Here is a 22,870-nt window from a genome sequence, read left to right as displayed (position 1 = left end):
AGAATGAACATATTTTATTTCAAATGCATCAATTTTTCGCTCGCGAAATAAATGCACTGAGTTAACAATTTTAAATAGTTCATGTTTAGATCAACTATACAAACATAAAAAAGAATTTAAAAAAATTGCATGACGCGCCAACCAACTCAGCTATAACGACATGCTCAGGCACAACACTATGAGCGGATGTCTAGGATCTAATCGGAAATTCTGCACTTTTTGCTCTGTATCTTCTAAACGGCTAGACTTGCCTATACGCAAAACTAATCAGTACGTCTCCACATCAATACGAATCGAATATTTTTTGAATCATTCAAATCGGCCGATTTGTTCTCTCAGAACCTGCCATTTTTTACACTTTTTGCTCCGTATCTTCAAAACCTCACACATACACACATACATCCATTTTCTCTAAGGTATGCCAAAATATTCAGAATCCTTTGAAACGTAAGGATATATAAAAATTTTCATTTTCAACTTTTTTGCGATACTAATTCAAGGCAATATATTTTGAATAAACTACCTGGACATTGATATTGTGGAATACAGGATTTTGTTGTTGGATTCCAAACAAATCCTTCGTCGCAGACACATCCTTCCAGAAGACAATCCATGGATCCATACTCTTTATGGGAATGATTTGGATTATCACATGTAGGATTACAGGCCAAACAGCCCATGTGTTGGTTTTTACCACATTCTAGAAAAAATTAAATTTTATGCAATATTAATAATATTCTGAAATATATTTTTTGAACAATTTTTTTTTCTTAGTTTTATTTACCTTTTGAAGCAATATCTATTCTAGTACTATTTGCAGGACAATTTTCTCTAAGAACACAATTAAAGTTATTATCTCGAACAAATCCATCTTGGCAAGAACATATGTGATCGGAGCAATAGTTGGAGCAGTTAGAAAACACTTTAAAGCCGGAACAAGTTTCGTCACAGGACCCACAACCAGGCTTTTCGTTTAAACCACATATTATTTCTCCATTGTGGACATCTGAACGAGTGTCAGCTAAAAATTTACAAAAAATGATTAACATATTTTTTTTTAAAGAAAAAACATTTAATGGTGATCTATACTACTAATACTACTACTAACAGGTTCACTATACAAATTTCGAAGTGCAATTTCAAAAAACTTTTGCTAAAAATTATTTGTTCCTAGTAAATTAGATTACAAAGTTTGAATAGTATAAATTCTAGTATTTGAAATTAATTGTTATACATTTTATTAAAAGTACTAATTTATTAATACTTCTAATTGGAGCTCGAACCAGCGAAAATCTGTGTTAACAATTTTATAGGCATCTTCCATTATGGGCATTTATTTGTCCAAAATTCGACATATTTGATGATATTATTAATATATTATAATTTCAATTTTATTTATTTTATCACCTAATTTTTATTATTTCACATACCAGTACACAAAACAATCAACGAACAAAAAATTGCAATATTAAAATTCATTTTTCATGCACCACATTTCTCACCATTTCACAAAATAGATGCAAAAATTCCAGAACGTGTGTTTTAAGCCAAAATTATGTTAAAAATATAAATTATTATGTAATGGAATAATTGTTAAACCATGCATCTCCAATTTGTGCATGTTGTAATGCAGATGAATTTGTTTGATAATTTGGAGACAAAATATGGGAAAAAAATAATAAAATTATTTCTAAAATTTTTTTAGACGTCATGAAAAAAAATGTCTTAAAATAATTTAGAACACAGAATAAACATTAAAAAAATCAAATAAATAATACATTTTGGATTTTCTTCATAATGTCTATTTATCAATTTTTTTACTTAAACTATTAAGTATAAGAAAATTTAAAAAATAATTGTTAGAATTTTTAAAAACTATTTGGTCCTTAAAAACTATTAATGGTCTTCAACCAAGAAAATTTGAAAAATATAAATTTGCAATTAATCTATTTTAGGAAAATCAAATTTGTAAGTAAACTGATTTTCTCTCCATGTTATTTATGAAAAAATATTCTGCTTATATGGATTTTAGACGTACAATTATTTTACTTATGAATATATTTCATTTTAAATAAATACTCAAAGACTGATATTTTGAAAATTTCGATCATTTGAACAAACTGTGATTTTTAACTTCATCAGAATGTACCAGCAACTCTTTTATTAAACTAAAAAATTCTTAGTGTTTATCAAATATTCCGGAAAGTCAATAATCTCAAAATATCTATCCAAAAGCCATTTAAATCAAAAGTATTTATGTAAAATTCTGTTAAAACTCTTAACTAAATATTGACAGGTTTGATGATGATGTCGTTTCCAGATTTCAAATATAAACAAATTCCATATGTCGGCCTTGAAAAAAATATCAATATAAGGTATGACAAATCGTCGGATGCTGTCCACATTATCACGACAGAGCAATTCAATAAATAAATCATAAAAAATTGTTATAATAGGTTTCATAGCTCCAAATAATATTTGTATGACCACCAGAGTAAATAGTAATAAACATAAAATCCATAAACTTGATGAAATTTATTATAAACAGTATTGAAATGAATATGTTTATTAAAGTGGTTTTCGTTTTTATAATAGGATGCTATTTTGCAAATGGTAAGTAAAGAATATACGCTATTTTAATAAAATACTATTATATATTATATAATACTAATGTATTTTATTCTGAAAAAAACAAAATCATAAATACGACATACAGAAATATACCTAGATTTTAATGAGAAAGTTAGTACATTTTTGTAGTTCATAAAATCAGTTAGAAAATCACTTGAAAAATGATACGACAACAACACCTAAAATTTCATATCATATAATAAAAATAAATTTATTTTAATTCAAGGACTGAAATTTTTTATAAATTCCAGTTTTTTTCTGAATATAGACAGCATGATATATTAAAAAATTGTTCTTAAAATTCTTGCAGTTTTTTATTTAGTTCCAAAAAAAATCACCGTAAACTAAATAATTTTTTACCAAGACATGATTTGATCTAAACATTATTAATTATGTTTATTTATATATTTTGTTCAGTAACAAATTTCTAAGAAATATTTTGCAACTGTTAATTTGTTAAATTATTTAAAATGATAAATGGCGATTGTATCAACAATTATACATGTAATTAAAATTATTATTATATCTAAAAATTAAATAAAACTATTATTAGTTCTAAGAAGTAAACAATCAATAATCGTAAAGTGAGAAATCATATGTATGTGTATATAAAATGCTACATGATGCTATTTTTTTTTGTAATATTAACATTGTGAAAATGACAGAGAAATTGATGTTTTAGAATATATATTGTACATCAAATAGTTTTTTCACATTAATGGTACATCAAATTTAATCAGTTCTTCATCTTGTCAATGCAAGTAAAATGTTTTTTGAATTATTAGAATCGAACGCTCCGTTCTCTTACCGTTTTTGGCACTTTTTGCCCCGTATCTACGGAACGGCTAGACCTGCCTTCGCCAAAAACTAATCAGCACGTCTCCTTATCAATGCGAATCGAATGCTGTTTCAATTATTCAAATCGGTTGATCGGTGTTCCCGAAATCGTCGACGAAAATTTGTATCCGAACACACACACACACACACATACACACACATACATCCATTTTTTCTAACGTATGCCAAAATGTTCAAAAATCTTTGAAACGTAAAGATATATAAAAAATTTCATTTTCGATTTTTTTGCGATTACTATAACTTATCCGATGGGAAGTTAACAAAGCAGATTTTGTTCCGAAAACAAACTGCTCCTTTTGGAAGTTAGAACTACTAGAACCAAATTAGTAGACGTTATGGCACAAAACATAAATAAATTTTCATTATTTTAGCTCAACTTGTTCGAGAATGTCACGATTTAAAAGAAAACGGAGGTACCTGTGACCATCCTGGTATGGAATTAGGAAAATGCAGAGCAGTCTGTCCAGGACCAAATTCTGCATCATCGACTTGCCTTGGTGACTGCTGCAGGTGCAAAGAAGGATATGAAATGGATTATTATACATGTCAATGCAAACGTATCTGTAAATAAAAAATATATATAATAAAGATAACCTGATATTTAAAATTAACTCTTTGGGGACGGCTGTCCACCTGAGTGGACAAACATACTCTGTGAGGCACAGGCTATTTTATAAACAATGACTCAGTTTGTTCAGAAAAGTTGAATAAACTTCATATACCAGTGATAAACAGTGTTGTATTTTGAAAATAATTTTAAGGTATTTTAGTAGTATTTTTAGCGCTTTTCTTTGCTATACAGTCTTTTTTTTTAGAATTTAAAACGACCGAGTGCTTTTAAATATGGCAAAACAACTGGTAAATTTTGTTAATTAAGCATTAGTGGAGATGAGTTTCAAACAGACATTCATACAGACAAATTTTACGAAATTATTATTTGCACCGATGATAGTGATGAATGTGATGATGATATTATCCAACCAACAAAAAGAAGAAGTTTGACAAATTAAATGAAGAGCGGAAAGATATTAGCAAATGTGCCGATTCTCCTTCAATAATCGAGTTTGACATACATCAACAAACACCCAGAATACAAATACCAAGCAATATAAAACATCCAATAGATTATTTTACTTTAAGGCAGCAAACAACACTTTATTGTAAAACATGTCAAAATCAACTAGCCATGCACTTTGGAAATTGTTTTGAACGTCACCATTCTTTGTAAAATGATCAAAAATAAATTAATATTATAAATGTATGTCCTTCAATGACCACAAATTTTTATCAAACAAATTGCATAACATACACAATGAAATCAAGTTTGCAGCCGATACAGTTGATTGTTTTGAAATCGGTGCCGTCCCGTAAGTGTTAAAATTAATAAAATCATCACATCTGATTTTACAGTATAAATAACCAACCTCAACTACAATTGATTAGTGCAAAAGAATTTTCTTTGGCAAATATTTCTTTGGAATTTGTTTTAATATTTCAAAATACATAAGCATATGCATCACTCGATAAATTGCTGATGAATACAATCATGGCATTCTCGTTTGAGATAATTTATTAATATAAAATGCAAACAAACACAGATATCCATAGCTCAGTCATGATGTTTACTGTTTGTTTTGTTATATAAGATGCTAATTTGAAGTGACTTCAGTATTCAGAGAACTCCAAGGCAAGACGAATCTTTATCAAATTAATTATTAACAAGTAATTTGTTTAATTAACAGATATATTATCAATATGAAAGGTGCAACTTGTGTGTTTATTTTGAGTGTGCTGTTTTGTGTTTTTGAAGCATGTAAGTAGATATGATAGTTATTATCGTCTTGACTTATGACAAATGCGATAATGATTTTGCTTTATGATTTTTTTAATATTAAAATATTTATAAAATATATACAAAAATTGTAATTAATGTATTAAAAAGTACAGAATAGTGAATAATTGTCTTCTACCAGCAATCTTGTAACTATAAAAGGTTCAAAATAAAATCGATACTTGATCTATGTCCATTATTGATTTATGATGAGGTTTAATTTTAAATTTTAATTTTATTAATAAATACAAAATATTTTAGTTTTGTATTACAATCAATAGATTATTGTTTTAATTTTTAAATTCATAGAAAATAAACTACAAATTTATTTTACCAACATGTCATATTGAGAAATTCCCAAATTTTTGCCAAATGTCCTAAACTAGACAGTTAAAATTTTTGTGAATTTGAAAAACTTTTGATTTTTGATAATTTTAAAGTTTTTGAAAAAAATTACATTTTGATAATTCCTATCAAATTTAGATTTTAATAATTAATTATAAAATATTTATTAATTGGATGAGCGTACATCCAATGGTAATTTTTGACCGCCAACTGGCATTATTTTTTTACTACTTTTACTGGATCTCCAAAGTCGATAGACCTGCCTTCCCAAAATTTATACAGCTCTTCATCTTGTCAATACAAGTAAAATGTGTTTTGTATTATTAAAGTCGCACTTTTTGCCCGAATCTTCGGAACGGCTAAACCTGCCTTTGCCAAAAACTAATCCTCATTAATAGGAATCGAATGCTTTTTTAAAATATTCAAATTGATTGATCTGTGCTCTCAAAATCGTCGATGTAAAATTTGTATCCGCACACACACATACATACATGCATACAAACACATACACACATACAAACACACACACATACATTTATTTTACTAAGATATCTCAAAGTGTTCAGAAACCTTCGAAACGTAAGAGTATATAAATATTTACATTTTCCATTTTTTGCAATTTCTATAACATTACCCATAGGAAGTTCAAAAGTTCGAAACTTTCAAAAAATTTTAATATATAAAAAAATTAATTTTTTTCAAAATAGTCAATTTTTTTTTCAAAGATCATAAAAGTCTCAAAAATTTAATTTCTTCAAATTTTTTGAAATATGTTAAAGCTTTCTTAAGAACTTATAATTTGTGGTACAGGAAGTTTTCGAATTGTCCTTAAGGCATAATTTCATAATTCTCAAAAATGTATTTTTTTTCAAACTTCTTAAAAAAAATTGAAGCTTTTAAAAAAAAATAAGTTTCACCAATTTGCCTTAAGGCACAATGTCATGCACAAATAGTTCTACAATCGATTAATATATCATTTCTCTTTTAGCTTACGGTTTGGTTGAAAGAGAATGCGACAAATTAGAGGAGCACGGGGGACATTGTAACCATCCCAATATGGAGCTAAAAACTTGCCCTCAGGTGTGCCCTGAGCCCTTTGTTTACTCTTCATTTGCCCATTGTATGGGAGATTGCTGCCAGTGCAAGGATGGATTTAATATGGATTTTTCTACTTGTGAATGCAAACCATATACAGACGCCATAGAACAATAGATATAAATGAAACTTTCATTTTGTAATAATAATTATAAATATATAAAAAATAACGCAATTTGTTTTGCATGTATATTGGTTGAACAATAATTTTATGCGCTCGATTAAACCGTCATAACATTGGGTCAAAAATTGGGTCATAATCATAAGTTGGATGTTTTTTAAAAGACTCAAAAAGCTAAACGTTTTATAAATTTTGTTACCATTTTTTTTGTTTCTTTCTTTAATAATAACAATCTGACTTTACACAATAAAAAAAGACATTCAATAATTCTGAAGATATATGAATATTTACCATCTATTCTAAAAGGATATTCATTAGTGAGCCTTTTTAACAATTTTTAATCAAAGACTATTTACATATATTAATTTAAATATTAAGCTTATTACAGGTCAAAATTGGTTGCACATTGACTTTGTTGTTATACAGATTTTTTTTTGCAAAACATAATCATGAATTGATAAAAATCTAGTATCAATTAATCAAATATAATACGTAATATTTCTTAACACTTCCAAGAATTATCCTTAAGTATGCAAAATGACCTCGTCATTATATAATATTTATTTATTATATGAGATGTTATAATGATTTGATTTTAGTTTCGTCTGTATTGGCTTGCCAACCACATCTATTGATAAATTACACATAGACAATTATAAATTTAAAAATATTTGGCTATAATAATCAACATGAAACTACTACTTTTATTATTGCATTGTGCTTGGTAATTAGTGCTTTTACACATTGTGAGTAACTATAATTTAAAAATGTTTTATCTTCAAAAATGCTCGTTTTTTGTGTAAATACAAAAATCAGTTAAATTGACAAACGTTTTTATATACTTCCAAAATAAAATTTATATGAAAAAGCATTCATTTGAAATTAATGTCAAATAAAGTTTTAATGAATAAAAAAAAATCGTTTAAAATTGAAAAAAAATAAGGAATTGTCAAAAGCCAGAGTAAAGACTAATGAACAAAATAATGCTAAAAACATAATAAATTTAGATCAGTATTTTGTGGTCAATTTTAAACTATAAAATTTATGATAAGTTTTTTATAGGAACACGTCACTCATTCAATATTTTTTTTAAAGAAATATTGTAAATATGATAAGTTTTATCAATATAACAACGAAATTATTATAAATACATCCTAAGTACATTTCCTAAATGTAAATACTAAACAAAACAATCTGGTTCAAAATAGTTTGCCTCTTTGTCATCGATATTGTATATCAGAAATAGGGTTAAAGTAATTTCAAGTCCACTAATCAACTAGCTTTTTATGGTGAGCCCTACCATAGAGAACACTGATTTAAATTAACTTTATAAATAATGCGGTTAACAAAATTTAAAAAAATCGTATACAATATTTCATTAGATTTACCTAATATTTGCATGAGTTCTATTATTTTAAGGTTACAATTGATATAGGCAATGTGAAAAAATTAAGACAATCCGCTTAAAACAATTATTGAAATCAATAAAACGGAAACTAAATTAATTTTTACTTCGTTTTGATGTGGAATATAGTATTTGCATATTCGTGCATAAATAATAAATTATTTATTACCTTCTTAGGCGATGGTTTGGTGGTCAGAGAATGTCACGACTTAGAAGAAAACGGTGGTCATTGCAACCATCCTAATATGGTTCTTGGAAAATGTCTCAAAGTTTGTCCTGGACCACATTCAGCTTCCTCAGATTGTCTTGGAGATTGTTGCAGATGCCAACAAGGATTTACTATGGATTATGCTACTTGCCAATGCAATCCTTATACTGACCCTGTAGGACAATAAAATAAAATAACTAGCTGTAAGTGGAATTCTGTCTTAAGGCAATTAAGGCATCGTGCCTTAAGGCAAATTGCTGGAACTTCCCGTACCAAAAATTTTTTTTTTCAAAACAATTAACATTTTTGAAAAAAAAAAATTACTTTGAAAAAATAAGATTTTTGAGAAACTATAAATTGGACAAAAAATTACTTTTTTTTGAAAAAAAATTTTTTTTAAAAAAAAAATTTTTTTTTAATTTTTTTTTTTTATTTTGACATATTGTGGAAGATCTAAACTTTCTTTTCAAAGCAATCGTACTGCTGTAACTGCATAGGGACAAAATATAAAGCGCGTAAGCGCCGCGTCGCTGTCTAACGCATAAGCATTGGTACGGAACCCATAGGAATGTTAACAAATTGTATACTTATTGTTAAAATCTCTATAAAATATCTGATAATTTGATGAGCATATGTCTAATGATCATTTTTGACCGCCAAATGGCTCATTTTTTTACTTTTTCCTCCATATCTCCGAAACCGCTAGACCTACCTTCATGAAAATTTTATCGATTCTTCATCTTGTCAATACAAGTAAAATGTTTTTTGAATTATTCAAATCGGACGCTCCGTTCTCTCAAAAACTGAGTTACCGTTTTCGGCACTTTTTGCCCCGTATCTTCGGAACGGCTAGACCTGCCTCCGCCAAAAACTAATCAGCACGTCTCCTTATCAATACGAATCGAATGTTTTTTGAATTATTCAAATCGGTTGACCCGTGTTCCCGAAATCGTCGACGAAAATTTGTATCCGCACATACATACACACACATACATACATACACACACACACACACATACATCCATTTTTTCTAAGGTATGCCAAAATGTTCAGAAACCTCTGAAACGTAAAGATATATAAAAATTTTCATTTTCGATTTTTTTGCGATTACTATAACTTACCCTACGGGAAGTTAATAAGATCGAAGAATATTATAAATCTATTCTTTTTAGGTCACTATTCATAATATTTTTAAAAGTTGTAACTTCAAATATATAAATTAAATAATAGCAATGCAACTTGGTACCTAATTTCTTATTACTGCAATTTCCAGGACACCAAGTTGATAATAATTTACCAACTCGAATATTTTTAATGCTAATTATAAATAAGTTACTGATTATTTTAGCTTTATATAAACAAAACGTGATCTAGTTGTTTAGATTTCTAATTTCCTACGTAGATGCAAATTCTTCCATCTGTTTTACGTTTATATTAACTTAAACGCAACTCAAGTTTAGTTTAGCTACAGATTTCAAATATATAACATCAGTTTCATAAATTATAACTAATTATAAGTGTAGAAATAAAATTGAATCAAACGTTATTGAATTTATAAGTTAAAATGAAAAGTGGAAGCTACTATTTAGCTTTGTGCATTCTGATTGGCATCTTTATTAATTGTAAGTACAAATGTATATATTAGGGTGGTCCTTAATATAAACATTTTCGAATTTCCTTGCTCCCAAGGGCTCAACTGGTTCCAAATTGATAAGAAACAATTCTATGAAAGTTTTAGCTCTTAATATTGTCTTTCAATTCAAATTCAAATTCAATCAAAGTTTTGTATGGAAATTGCATGAAAAAATGTGAAAAAATTTTGCAGAGCATCGAATTTTCAATAAAAAATGACACAAATTGTTACTTTTAATTCATTGGTCGCTAAGTTATACCTAAAAAAATTTTTTTTTTAATTTTCAAAATTTTTTCCATGCCATTTCCATACGAAGTTTGAATGAATTGCGCACTATCTAAAAGTTAATATCAAGAGCTAAAACTTTCAAAGAATTGTTTTTTATAAAATTGGAACCATTTGAGCCCTTGGGAGCAAAAAAATTGGAAAATGTCCATATTAAAGACCATTCTAGTTTATATATATTATAGCCATTTTATATTAAGCAATTTTAGTTCATTCTCGTTCTTTAATATTTCTGATATTAACTTATATCAAATCACAACATATATTTTTTTGCTGTATTTTCAATCTCTATTACAAAATAAATTTATTAATACATAGAAAAAAAATCAAATTCTTAAATATTATATATATGAATGAAACGGAATTGGTATTTATATGAGGTTATCAGATCGTAGTGTTATTTGTGAACATTTCACTCAAATATATGAGTCCAAATGAGGGTCTAAAAATCCTTAAAAATTGATCACGTGATTAAGGTCTGCCCCCCAAGCATATTATTTGCACACAAAAATTATTTTTTCATAAGAATTTGTGTTCAGTTTTGAAATACAATTATATAATAATTTATTTTGATCTTTACCCAGGTTATGGTACATTAGTAAGAGAATGCCACAAATTGGAAGAAAATGCCGACACTGCAATCACCCAAACATGATGTTAGGAATTTGCCTTCAACCTTGCAAAGGGCCTCATGCACCTTTTTCCGATTGCATAGGAGATTGTTGCAGGTGCAAAACAGGATTCAAAATGGATTATGCTACTTGCCAATGCAATCCTGAAAATAATGAATGAAAAATATATATGAAAATTGAACAGTAGAAGAACATCAGTTAGAGGCAAATTCTTCGATAAATGAGAATCCAAGAAAACTCATGATAAAATTGTTATTTTGACGTTTTTGCGTTTTGTAGGTTGGGTATTATGTGTAAATCACACAACAAATACATTTTGACAGTTATTACTACCAATTTATATGAAGATAGCACCGTAACATTTGCATTTTTCGAAGAATTGGCCTTACCTAAAAACAATTTATACAAAAATTATGTAAATTTAGTATTACCTAAGAACAGTTTATAAAACAAATTATTTGAAGAAGCATGGTTGTAACATTTTATGAATTAATGTATTTTTATTCATCATACCCAATTATTGTTTTGGCATCCGATTTAGACATTCTACAAAGGACTGTCAAAAAATTTGCTGATTTTTTATTATGTAAAAGGTGCAAATGTATATGATACAAAAAGAAAAAAAAGTATTACTTAAATTACTTAAATTAATTATTGCAGAAATTTGAATATGAACTTTAGAGGTTTATCTGAGTATAATCATTTTTTATATGATTCCTCAATGTCTTGTATTTGCTATAATATTCATTTATATGAAAGTATGTTATCATATTATGTAATAAATATTTACCACTTTCTAGAAAGGTATGTATTCCTCAAGGTACAGAGTCCAAATGACAAATGTAATATGAAAGAAATCATTTTTATACTAAAATTCGAATTACGTCACAATTTGTCAGGTCCTAACTAGTAATTGATGAAATCAAGTTATTGTATTAGATAATACTAATTTTAGGCTTAATATTGTTTCAGAGTTATATTTTACTGTAATTATCTAAATCCAATTAAGATAAATTATTTTTTGTAATTACTGAATTTAATATTGTATCCGTAATATAAATATAAATATAAAAATAAGTACAAATATAAATATAATATGAGGCCCGAAAACGTAACTGGGATCAATAATCAAGGTCTAATAATGTGTAATATAATCACCTCAACATGAAATTAAAATCTGTATTAAAATCACTTAGAAAAAAAGAAAATAATTGATAATCGCATTTTTGTAATTTATATCCCAACTTTTGAATATCTGAATCGTTAAGTTATTAATTCAAAATCACTTTTTATACTAAAATATTTCATAAACCAATATGTATAACATTTTTCATTTGTTTAAAAAAATAAAACAAACCTATTAAAAACCTAGTGCATAGTGTAAATGTACGCTTTTCTATTACAAGTTACATAAATACTTCATAAACAAATTAGTTAAAATTTCTCATTTGTTTAAAACATATCAGGAATTTGGTTATTAAGACTTCTTACGTAAATTTTTATCTGATTTCTTGCACTCAGATAGGTATATTAAAGCACGAAAAAATATTGCAATTTGCACATTCAGTAATCTGCAGACTGCATACAGATCATACAAAAATATTAATCGGAAAGAAAATTTGGCCTAATTGTGGAAAAATGAAGATTATTTTGGCTTTAGTCGTATTGTGCATAGTGGCGAATAGTTGGGCAAATGGTAAGTGGAATCAAATAAAATTGTAGGTATTATACTAAAAATATTTATCTGTATAAAATATATTTAAACTATACTTCATACTTCAAATATACATATATGATTAATTTGAGCAAGAGATTTGTCTAAATTTCTTGTGAAATCTGCATTTTTAAAGGTGCCTTATATCATAGTTGATTGAAAAGATGAATTATTCGAGATTTTTTCAGTTTTTTGTTATATAAAATATTGTTTCTACTCAATATAAACATTTCTTAAACCGCGCGACATTTTTAAATGGTTGGTTTAATTTTTTATTTTAATTACTAGATGACCCGACAGACGTTGTCCTGTACCCATGTCTACAATTTTTTAATATTATATACTAACATTTATTGTTTACCTAAAAATAATAATTATTGTTTTTTAATTACTCTTCACGCCAAAATGCATATTCATTTATAATAAGAGTTATGTTAAATGCAAAACTGCTTTAAATAAAATGATGAGTCTCAATTCCCACACTATATTGAAAATTGAAGTCTTTAAAATATAACCATAACCATAACATAACACTGGTACTTCATGTTGGATTAAATTAATTTAATTTTTTATTATTTAAGATATCCAAAATTGCATCTTAAACTTCTCCTAATCGACATCGCGAGGGCCGAATTGTATGTATTCATCTTCACTTTTCCATTTGTTGTAATAAAGTGAAATTTTTACGAATTTTAAAAATATTGTGGAAGGATTAGTAAAAGATGCAAAGAAATTCTATATTGAAAAAAAAAACTATATTGAAAATTTAATTTCCGAATCTTGTGTTGGCGCCCCCTAAGTCATGCGCTCGTATTTTTCGCAAGCATTAAAGGTAGGACCGGCTATTTAATACTTAATTTCATATTTTAAGTAAATTAATTTGTCATATCCTGTTCATATGTATATCATTCAATATGCCATACATATACTGTATTTTGTATTATTTTAATTTCTGGCACATCTCAGCTGCTTTTTGGCAATAATAATGTAGACATTTAATTTTTCTTATTCATAATCATAAATTTATCATACATATTCTAATATTGTCTAGGTTCATAAGTTTATTTAGAAAAATTTAGAAAACGTTTATATGTGGAAAAAAAGTGCTGTTTTTAGGGTTTTGCCGGCAATTATTCGATTTTTTAAGCCGTAAGAAACATCCTTGGACTTCAACGAACATTTTAAAAAAGAATTGGCCAAATTGGTCCAGACGTTGAATTACGCGCTCATCAACACATTTTGCGATTCATTTTTATATATAAGATTTACAAATGACCACATATGGTCATATGGTCTTATGTTTGTTTAGTTGACAGTTGATATTGACCAATCACATCAACTCATTTGAAATGAATGGCAACTTGCAATAGCAAGTTTTAAGAACTCCAAAATATTTGGTTTCGATGGTATTCCATCTTTTTTATACGTGATTGCTCATCTACTCTATCTGATCCACTTGCATTTTTATTTAATCTATCTTTGCGTACAAACACTTTTCCAAATTGTTGGAAAATTGCACGATTAATTCCAACTTTTAAACAAGGTGTTACATCAAACATTACTAATTACAGGCCGATATCATTATTATCAAACTTTGCTAAGGTATTTGAAAAAATTATTTATAGAGAACTAATTCCTACTGTTAGAACTTTAATTTCTATTAATCAACATGGTTTCATGCCTGCCCGTTCTACGATAACAAATTTAATTTGTATTAAACAATATATAGCTGAGAATCTTGACATCAATGGACAAGTTGACGTTATTTACACTGATTTCAGTAAAGCTTTTGACAAAATTGATCATAGCATTCTTCTTACTAAATTATCTAAGATTGGTCTTAATTCTTCACTTATTCACTTTTTCAAGAGTTATCTTCATAATCGCAAGCAGTTTGTCTTTCTTAATGGATTTTTGAGCAACATTGAAAATATTAGTTCAGGAGTTTCTTAGGGATCCATTCTTGGTCCACTATTATTTATTATTTTTATTAATGACATTTCTGATACTATTAACTGTCCACATTTATTATTTGCAGATGATCTGAAACTATATCTCAAAATAAATTCTATTGATGACTGCTTATTATTACAGTCTCAACTTGACCTTTTCCAATCTTAGTGTATCTATAACAAATTACATCTAAATATATCAAAGTGCAAGATTCTTAGTTTTACACATAAGCGCGTTCCAATACTTTTTGATTATATAATTTCTAACACCAGCATTGATAGATGTAATAAAATTTCCGATTTAGGTGTTCTATTTGATTCTGGTTTGTTTTTCACAGATCATGTTACTGATATTTGTAATAGAGCACATCAATCTTTAGGTTTGATACTAAGAAATTGTAAACAATTTAAGTCTACCAACGCACTTCTTTGCATGTACTATTCTATTGTACGTTCAAAATTAGATACGGTTCGATTATTTGGTATCCTCATCATATCAACAACTCTGATGCGATAGAGAAGGTTCAGCGAAAATTTCTGAAATACCTTTATTATAAACATATAAAATTTACCCTGAACGTGGCTTTGACCACAACACTTCACTAAAAGAATTTGGTATTCCTTCCCTTGCCTCACGTCGATTTATCTGTACAATTATGTTCTTATTTAAGCTTAGCAATAATTCTATTGACTGTCCTCTTATTCTCAATCAACTATCCTTTGATGTTCCAAGGCTATCTTCGCGTTCACAATTATTTTTCAATTATCCTACCCCTAAATCTAATTCTCTCTTAAATTCGCCAATTTTACTAATGTCCTCTAACTTTAACTTAATTAATAATGAAATAAACATTCACAACACTTCACCTAATCAAATAATCTCAATCTGCACAAGTTAATCTTTTTATTTTCTTTCAAATATCTCTTTATTTTCTGTTTATAAATATTATTGTTACATTCTGCATTATATGAAATTTTATCTTAGCATTTTATGTTACTAACTATATATTGTAATTTTGTATATATTTTAATTGTTATTCATATGTCAAATAATTGTATTTTTGAGTCCTCTTGGAGAAATCTGTGGGCTATATATTTAAATAAATAAATAAATATGTGTAGCAATTACAGTTTTTCACTTTAGAAAATTAAATATAATTTATCTTTTACTTAGTTTATTTGCAAAATAACATTATTGTTTTATTTTGTTATTAGCAAAAGATTGCCAAAAATTGTCAGAACAAGGCGGCCATTGCAACCATCCTCACATGGACAAATACTGGTGCTCAACCCATTGTTTCGGAAAAGATTTACTCATCCCTCTAAGTTATTGTGGGGAAGAATGTTGTGTTTGTGAACTTGACTATACAATGAATAAAGATACTTGCAAATGTGAAAAAGCTTAAACATACCCAAAAAAATTAAAATTGAGTATAAAAATTATTATTGATTGATATGTTTCTCATGAGCACTTCTATGAAAAGTAAATTGTAATAAACAAGTGGTTATTAAAAACAATAAAATCTGTTTTTATTATTATTTAGTAGTATTTACACTTATCCTGAAATATATAACAAGTAATACTGAAAAATTAAAAAAAATGACTTCGAAATACAAAATCTTCTGACCATTGTCTGAAAACTCCACTTTGACTTTGAGCAATTACATTGTAAAGACCAAACCAACTTCATCACAAAAAACACGACATATCAAACAAACAAATATCTGACTATGTTCAGTTAAAGTCTCAGCTATATCTAATTCGTCCAAAAATTTACCCGCAAAAATTATTGCATTTATTTACTTTTTAATTCACTGCTGATAATTTTCAGTTACAAAAATTGTTCATAAACAAATATATTAAAATTACCATTTGTTTAAAAAGAGATCAAACATAGCAAGAATTCATACGTAATTTTTATCTGATTTTTTCACTCGCATTTGTATATAAGAATACACAGATTTTATTACAACTTCAGTAAATGATTGACTACATATGGATCACACATAAATATTAATAAAATTTAGTTTTTAGAAAAATGAAGAGTATTTTGTCTTTTATCGTATTGTGCATAGTGGTCAATTCCTATGTAAATGGTAAGTGGAATATTTTTTTTTTTCATTTTAAATATTTGTACAAGTGAAATTGTGATTGTAATCAATATCAAACTTTATTCCAAATGGTAGTTTAATTTAGATATTGGATATGTAATTAGCTAATTATTTCGTTTTTTTTTGTTTTAAATAGCAATGAGAAAAGTTATTCCTTAGAAATTTAAGATGTTACATTACATTAATGTTGAGAATGTCTATAAAGAATTAATTTTTTGAAATTGTCTGGCTGAGATACAGTATGCATGAACTATATCAAATGAAATAAAATAACATTAAAAAAAATCTTTTGAATTTTGATATAATTTTTTAATTTTCTTACTAAAATAACACTGTTTTATTTTTTATTAGCCCAATATAGAGATTGTCAAAAAATATCAGTACAAGGCGGTTCTTGCAACCATCCTCACATGGAAGAAGGTTGGTGTAAGACTGCTTGTCCGACGCAAAAACCTAATAATAAATAATTAGGGATAATTGCTGATTGTGCAGAAAAATGTTGTGTTTGTAAATCTGGATTCATAATGAATTACGAAACTTGCATATGCGACAAATATGTGAGACCAAAAAATTGATTCACACCACAAAAAAATAAAAAATATGAAAGACTTCGAAATTGATCCACACATTAAAATACTATTTGTTCTACTTACATCGAAGATGTAGTGAAAATTTTATACTATATATATATATATATATATATATATATATATATATATATATATATATATATATATATATATACCATTTAATAAATATTTTTGCATACTTGTTTTACATTAATCAAATTGTTCAGAATTCATAAAAAATGAATTATATTTTACCTTATGTATAATTTATTGGTATATATTTTTATTCATCCTTAGTAACAATAAAAAAAAATTGTTGATTAAATCTCCTGTTTTCTTGACGTACCTAAGACCAGATATTTAGAAAATATTTATATTTAATTTATACTTTACTAATTGTTTACAATACTCAAGAAGTGTACCTTGTAGTTCTAATATTTTAAAATCAAACTAGTGATGCATATCATTGTGCCTTTAAGCAAATTGCTGAAACTTCTAAACCCGTGAAATTCCCTTCCCGTGAGTAATGAATTTTTTAAAGTTTTTTTTTAAATTTTGATAATTCTTATGTTCTTTGAAATTTAGTTTTTTTTTTAAATTCTGAAAATTTCAAAAATATGATTTTTTTGCATTTTGAACTTAATAATAATTAAATTTAGAAATTATTTGAAAACTATTTTTTTCATACCGTCAATATAAGCAAAATGTTTTTCGAATCATTCTAATCGGATGATCCGATCTCTCAAAAACTGCCTGACCATTATTGCAGAGATGTGCTGATTAGTATCAAAAGCAGACCCAGTCGTTACGGAGATACGGAGCAAAGAGTGCAGAAAATAGAAATCGTGTTTTTGAGACAACGGAGTAATCTATTTGAATGATCAAAAAAAAAACATTTAATTTAAAAGGATTTGGAGAGGAAATGATTTGTTGATGGCAAAGGCAGGTCCATTGTCCAAAAAACAGAGCTAAATGTACAAAAAAAGGAAATTGTGAGAGAAATGAGCATCCGATTTGAATGATTGAAAAAAACTTTTGGTCGTTTTGACAAAATAATTACCTTTGAAAAAAAATTGTTTCAATTTTTTTTTGTATAACGAAATTAATTCAAATTTTAATTTTAATTTTGGCTAAAGTTCTTAACCTCACTTATATACTTTAAATAAATAATTTTAACTTTGTAATTCAGGTCATATAATTCTACAATGTAAGAGTATGTATAATAATCTATTTTAAAACTTTTAATACTCCTCGAACATTTCTTTACGCTGCTGGAAGTATTTGTATATCATAGGTATTTGTATATGTGATGTTTTGCACTATGGGTATGCATTTGTATATATAGGTACATATATATGTACATATATTTTTTAATAATTTAAAACAAATCAAACGGTCTGATTTCATAGAACATTTTTTCTCCTAACGATATCTATTTTTCAACTGGATCCGAATCCTTCCTTTCATATCTGATATCGCGTGACTAGCCACTTGAAAAACCAATTGAGATCGAATAGAGAACTCGGACACCGACGATCGTTGGTGGGGCAGAAGACAGTATTTCGAACAACGTGTAATGGATAACACATAATGCTAATTTAGGTTTCCATATTTTAAATTTTGAATTATAACACACTGATGATAAACAAACCTAGTCTCGAAACGTTTGTGAAAATTATTATTTAATAAAATAGTGCAGAAAAGAGTGTTGTTTGTTCAAATTTCCAAATTAATATCTATTATACACTCAGAATACATTTGTTATATATATATATATATATATATATAATATTATAATATATGTATAATAATAATATTTAATAATTAATAAGGGAAATAACTCACACTTTAATAAGTCAAGAGCAAAATTTTTAATAAATAAATTGAAATTAAATATACAAACAAAATTAATAATAACCCATGAAAGCAATAAATAATAGCAAGGTCAGAAGCCAAAAATAGCAAATAAAAACACAAGTAATTTTTATTTGCTATTTTTTATAAGCCCATCACCAAAATATCTTTACTATCATACTATATCCTTCTATCCTTAGGACAATCCTCCAGTTTAACGCACTCTCCTTTTCGGTTCCAAACGTAACCTCTTTTGCAGACGCAGGCCGGTCCTTCTTTGACGAAGCAGCGCGTCCTGTCGACGAAACCTCCGTTGTCGCAGCAGGCGTTGTTGAAGCAGTCGGCGTAGTACAAGACGTACGTTTGGTTCGGTCTGCATATACCCTGTTCTGTGAATTAAATAAAAATATTAACATTTCACGAAGAAAGTTATTTGAAATTGAAACTAGTGGAGCGCATGGCATCGTGCCCTAAGGCAAATTAGTGAAACTTTCCGTACCGTAATTAAACATTCGAAGAATAAAAATAATCAGACAATAAAAATGTGAATAAAAACTAGAATTTTTATTATTTGTTCCTTGTGGACAAAATGTTAAAACTTATTAGATTAGACGACGTGGTTTATATATGTTTGAATGAAATATATATAAACAAAATCTTGTTGTTAGAATGAACATATTTTATTTCAAATGCATCAGTTTTTTGTTTGCGAAATATATGCCCTGAGTTAACAATTTTAAATAGTTTATGTGATATCAACTATACAAACATAAAAAGTATTAAAAGGAATATTACGAACGTGATATTCGAATCCAATCAGTTTTGCCTTTCTTATTTACTAACGCAAACGAAAATTGCAGTGACGCGCCAACCAACTCAGCTATAACGACATTCTCACGCACAACGCTATGAGCGGATGTCTAGATTCTAATCGGAATTTCTGCACTTTTTGCTCTGTATCTTCGAAATAGATGAACCTGCCTTTAGCAAAAACTTATCAGTACGTCTCCACATCAATTCGATTCGAATGTTTTTTGAATCATTCAAATCGTCCGTTTCGTTCTCTAAGAAACTGCCATTTTTTACATTTTTGCTCCGTATTTTTGAAACTTTTAGACCTGCCTTTTCCAAGCACGTTTCCCTATCAATACGAATTGAATGTTTTTTGAATTATTCAAATCAGTTGATCGGTGTTCACAAAATCGTTGATGAACATTTGCATCGTTTATCAGTTTTATGCAACCATCGGCCAAACCGTTTCTTTGTAATTAGCAAAAAATGGTAAAAAATATTATACACGTTTGAGACCACAATCTTAATCGTATTTTAAAAATGTATGAATTTATAATTGTATTTGTGTGTGTGAGTGTATGTATGTGTGTGCGGATACAAATTTTCATCGACGATTTCGGGAACACGGATGAAGCGTTTTTATTAATTCAAAAAACATTCGATTCGTATTGATAAAGAAACGTTCTAATTAGTTTTTGCCGAAGGCAGGTCTAGCCATTTCAAAGATACGGGGCAAAAAGTGTCACAAATGGTAACTCGGTTTTTAAGAGAACGGAGCGTCCAATTTTAATAATTCAAAAAACATTTTACTTGTATTAAGAAGATGAAGAATTGATCAAATTAGCGGTTTCGTAGATCTAGTGAAAAAAGTAAAAAAAAAATGATGCCATTTGGCGGTCAAAAATGATCATTAGACATATTCACATCAAATTATAAGATATTTTACAGAGATTTTAATGATAAGTATAAATTTTGTTTACATTTCTATGGGTTCCGTACCAATGTTTATCCGTTAGACGGCGACGCGGCGCTTCGATATTTCGTCTCTATGCAGTTAAAGTAGTACGATTGCTTTGAAAAAAAGTTCAGATTTTCCAAAATATGCCAAAAAATTTTTTTTTCAAAAAAAGGAATTTTTTGTCAAATTTATAGTTTCTCAAAAATCTAATTTTTTCGAAGTAAATTTTTTTCAACAATGTTAATCTTTTTAAAAAAAAAATAATTTTTGGTACGGGAAGTTCCAGTAATTTGCCTTAAAGCACGATGCCATGCGCCCCACTAGTTTAAAAATATATCCTTCTGGCACCTTATTAAAATCGATAAATAGCTGATATTAGATTTGTTTGTTCACTCTTTTTTAATAGACTATAATAGACTTTTAAAAATATTCTATTATAGCACATGCAATAAAATAAGATTAAACAATAAAATTGTAGTAAATATATTTTTCAATCTCACCATAACCCATAGATCCATATCAACAATTACTCAGAACCAATTTCTCGGACCATTCTCTCAAGTAAATATAAAAAATAATATTATCATACCCTCGTTAAATTATCTTAGCCACTTCTAATAATTTCAATGGTGAGAATAACAATTTCACTAATTTAGGTATTTGAAATAAATCCAGACCTTCTTCAGGGTAATAAGGTCTATCTTTGTACATGTACTCGAATGAAGCAGATTCTTCTTCAGTTTTCTTATTTTTCTTTGATTTTTTTCCTTTTTTAGGGGTTTTCTTAGGTTTTCTCTTCACATCTAAAATAAAAAGCAAATATTTAAATATTGATAATAGATTTTATTATTATGGTATTTTTCATTATTCTGATAACTTAAATTTATCATTAAATGTTGTTAGTAATAGATAATTAAATGATGAGAATTTTTGTATAAGAGTGATTTGGATATATTTTTATACTAAATCAGTTGTGGTCAAAGAATTAATTAAGAAATAATAGCATGAGTATTGTTGTGAATAAACTTGGAATCTTTAAAGTTAGTTCTTCCTAGAAAGTTTTTCAACTTACCATTATCCTTTGGAGGAGGAACAGCTTCATCTGATTCACAAGGATATTTTTCTGAAAAATGAAGAAATTAAATAAATAGAAATTCATTTGTGAACAATATTAATACAATATTACCTTTTATAATATCAGGTTCTGGAATCGATTCAATCGTTCCAATGGAATCTGAAAAAAGACTTGCTTATGAAGAAAGATATGCCATATGTGATATATGGAAATAAATTTCAAGAAATTTTTTGTGTATTAAATATGAATCGGTACCAATGATTTTCATACATATAATTCATCAATGTTAATAGAATTTAAATACAGAAATAGAAAAAAGCTACATTATATATTTTTTGTACGTTTCGTATCTTTTCATAGGAACATGCACTTCAGTAAACTCCAAAATGCAATACAAAATTGGTCAGAAATATAAATATTTTTAGTTTTTATTTTAATTTAGGATATAATAAAGTCCATAAATAATACCTTCATTACTATCTGTGTAATAATCTCCAAATTCTTTGCTGTATTCATGAGGCAAATCATCGGCATAACAAATGTCGTACTCAAACCAGTCGAAAGGTTTTTGAATATTTTTCTTCGGCAAACCTTAAATAAATAACAAAAAACATTAACAAAAACATGACAAATATTATAAATAACAGTAGTAAAATATAATATTGTGCCCTAAAATTATATAAGTCGCTTTTATCTATGATCTTTATTTTTTGAAAGACAGATTCTGAAAATCTGATTTTTAATAAGCAATATGTTACCAAATTTATAAGAGGATAAAAAAATAAAATAATTATGAATAT

The 22,870-nt window shown here is 27.4% G+C and overlaps 1 protein-coding gene across 1 annotated transcript; it reads left to right on the top strand.

Annotated features, from left to right (window-relative positions):
* Positions 1-5,161: 5,161 nt before the first annotated feature.
* LOC113385450 lies at positions 5,162-11,220 on the top strand. Its single transcript, XM_026623302.1, has 4 exons — positions 5,162-5,302; positions 6,654-6,839; positions 8,464-8,697; positions 10,997-11,220. The coding sequence occupies exons 1-3, from the start codon at positions 5,245-5,247 to the stop codon at positions 8,679-8,681; spliced, it is 462 nt and encodes a 153-aa protein (XP_026479087.1). The 5' UTR covers positions 5,162-5,244; the 3' UTR covers positions 8,682-8,697; positions 10,997-11,220.
* The last annotated feature ends 11,650 nt before the right edge of the window (positions 11,221-22,870 follow it).

This window comes from Ctenocephalides felis, unplaced genomic scaffold, assembly GCF_003426905.1.
Source record: "Ctenocephalides felis isolate EL2017-DRISC unplaced genomic scaffold, ASM342690v1 CF-g0.4_SCAFFOLD_03571, whole genome shotgun sequence".
In the NCBI taxonomy this organism is placed as follows: domain Eukaryota; kingdom Metazoa; phylum Arthropoda; class Insecta; order Siphonaptera; family Pulicidae; genus Ctenocephalides; species Ctenocephalides felis.
Note: the sequence above shows the minus strand (reverse complement) of the source record. Positions and strands in the feature narration are given on the sequence as shown.

Coding starts and splice junctions, on each gene's coding strand:
- LOC113385450 (XM_026623302.1), top strand. CDS start 5,245: ATGAAAGGTGCAACTTGTGTGTTTATTTTGAGTGTGCTGTTTTGTGTT. Junction 5,303..6,653: donor GTTTTGTGTTTTTGAAGCAT/GTAAGTAGATAT, acceptor TTTCTCTTTTAG/CTTACGGTTTGGTTGAAAGA. Junction 6,840..8,463: donor TAATATGGATTTTTCTACTT/GTGAATGCAAAC, acceptor TTACCTTCTTAG/GCGATGGTTTGGTGGTCAGA.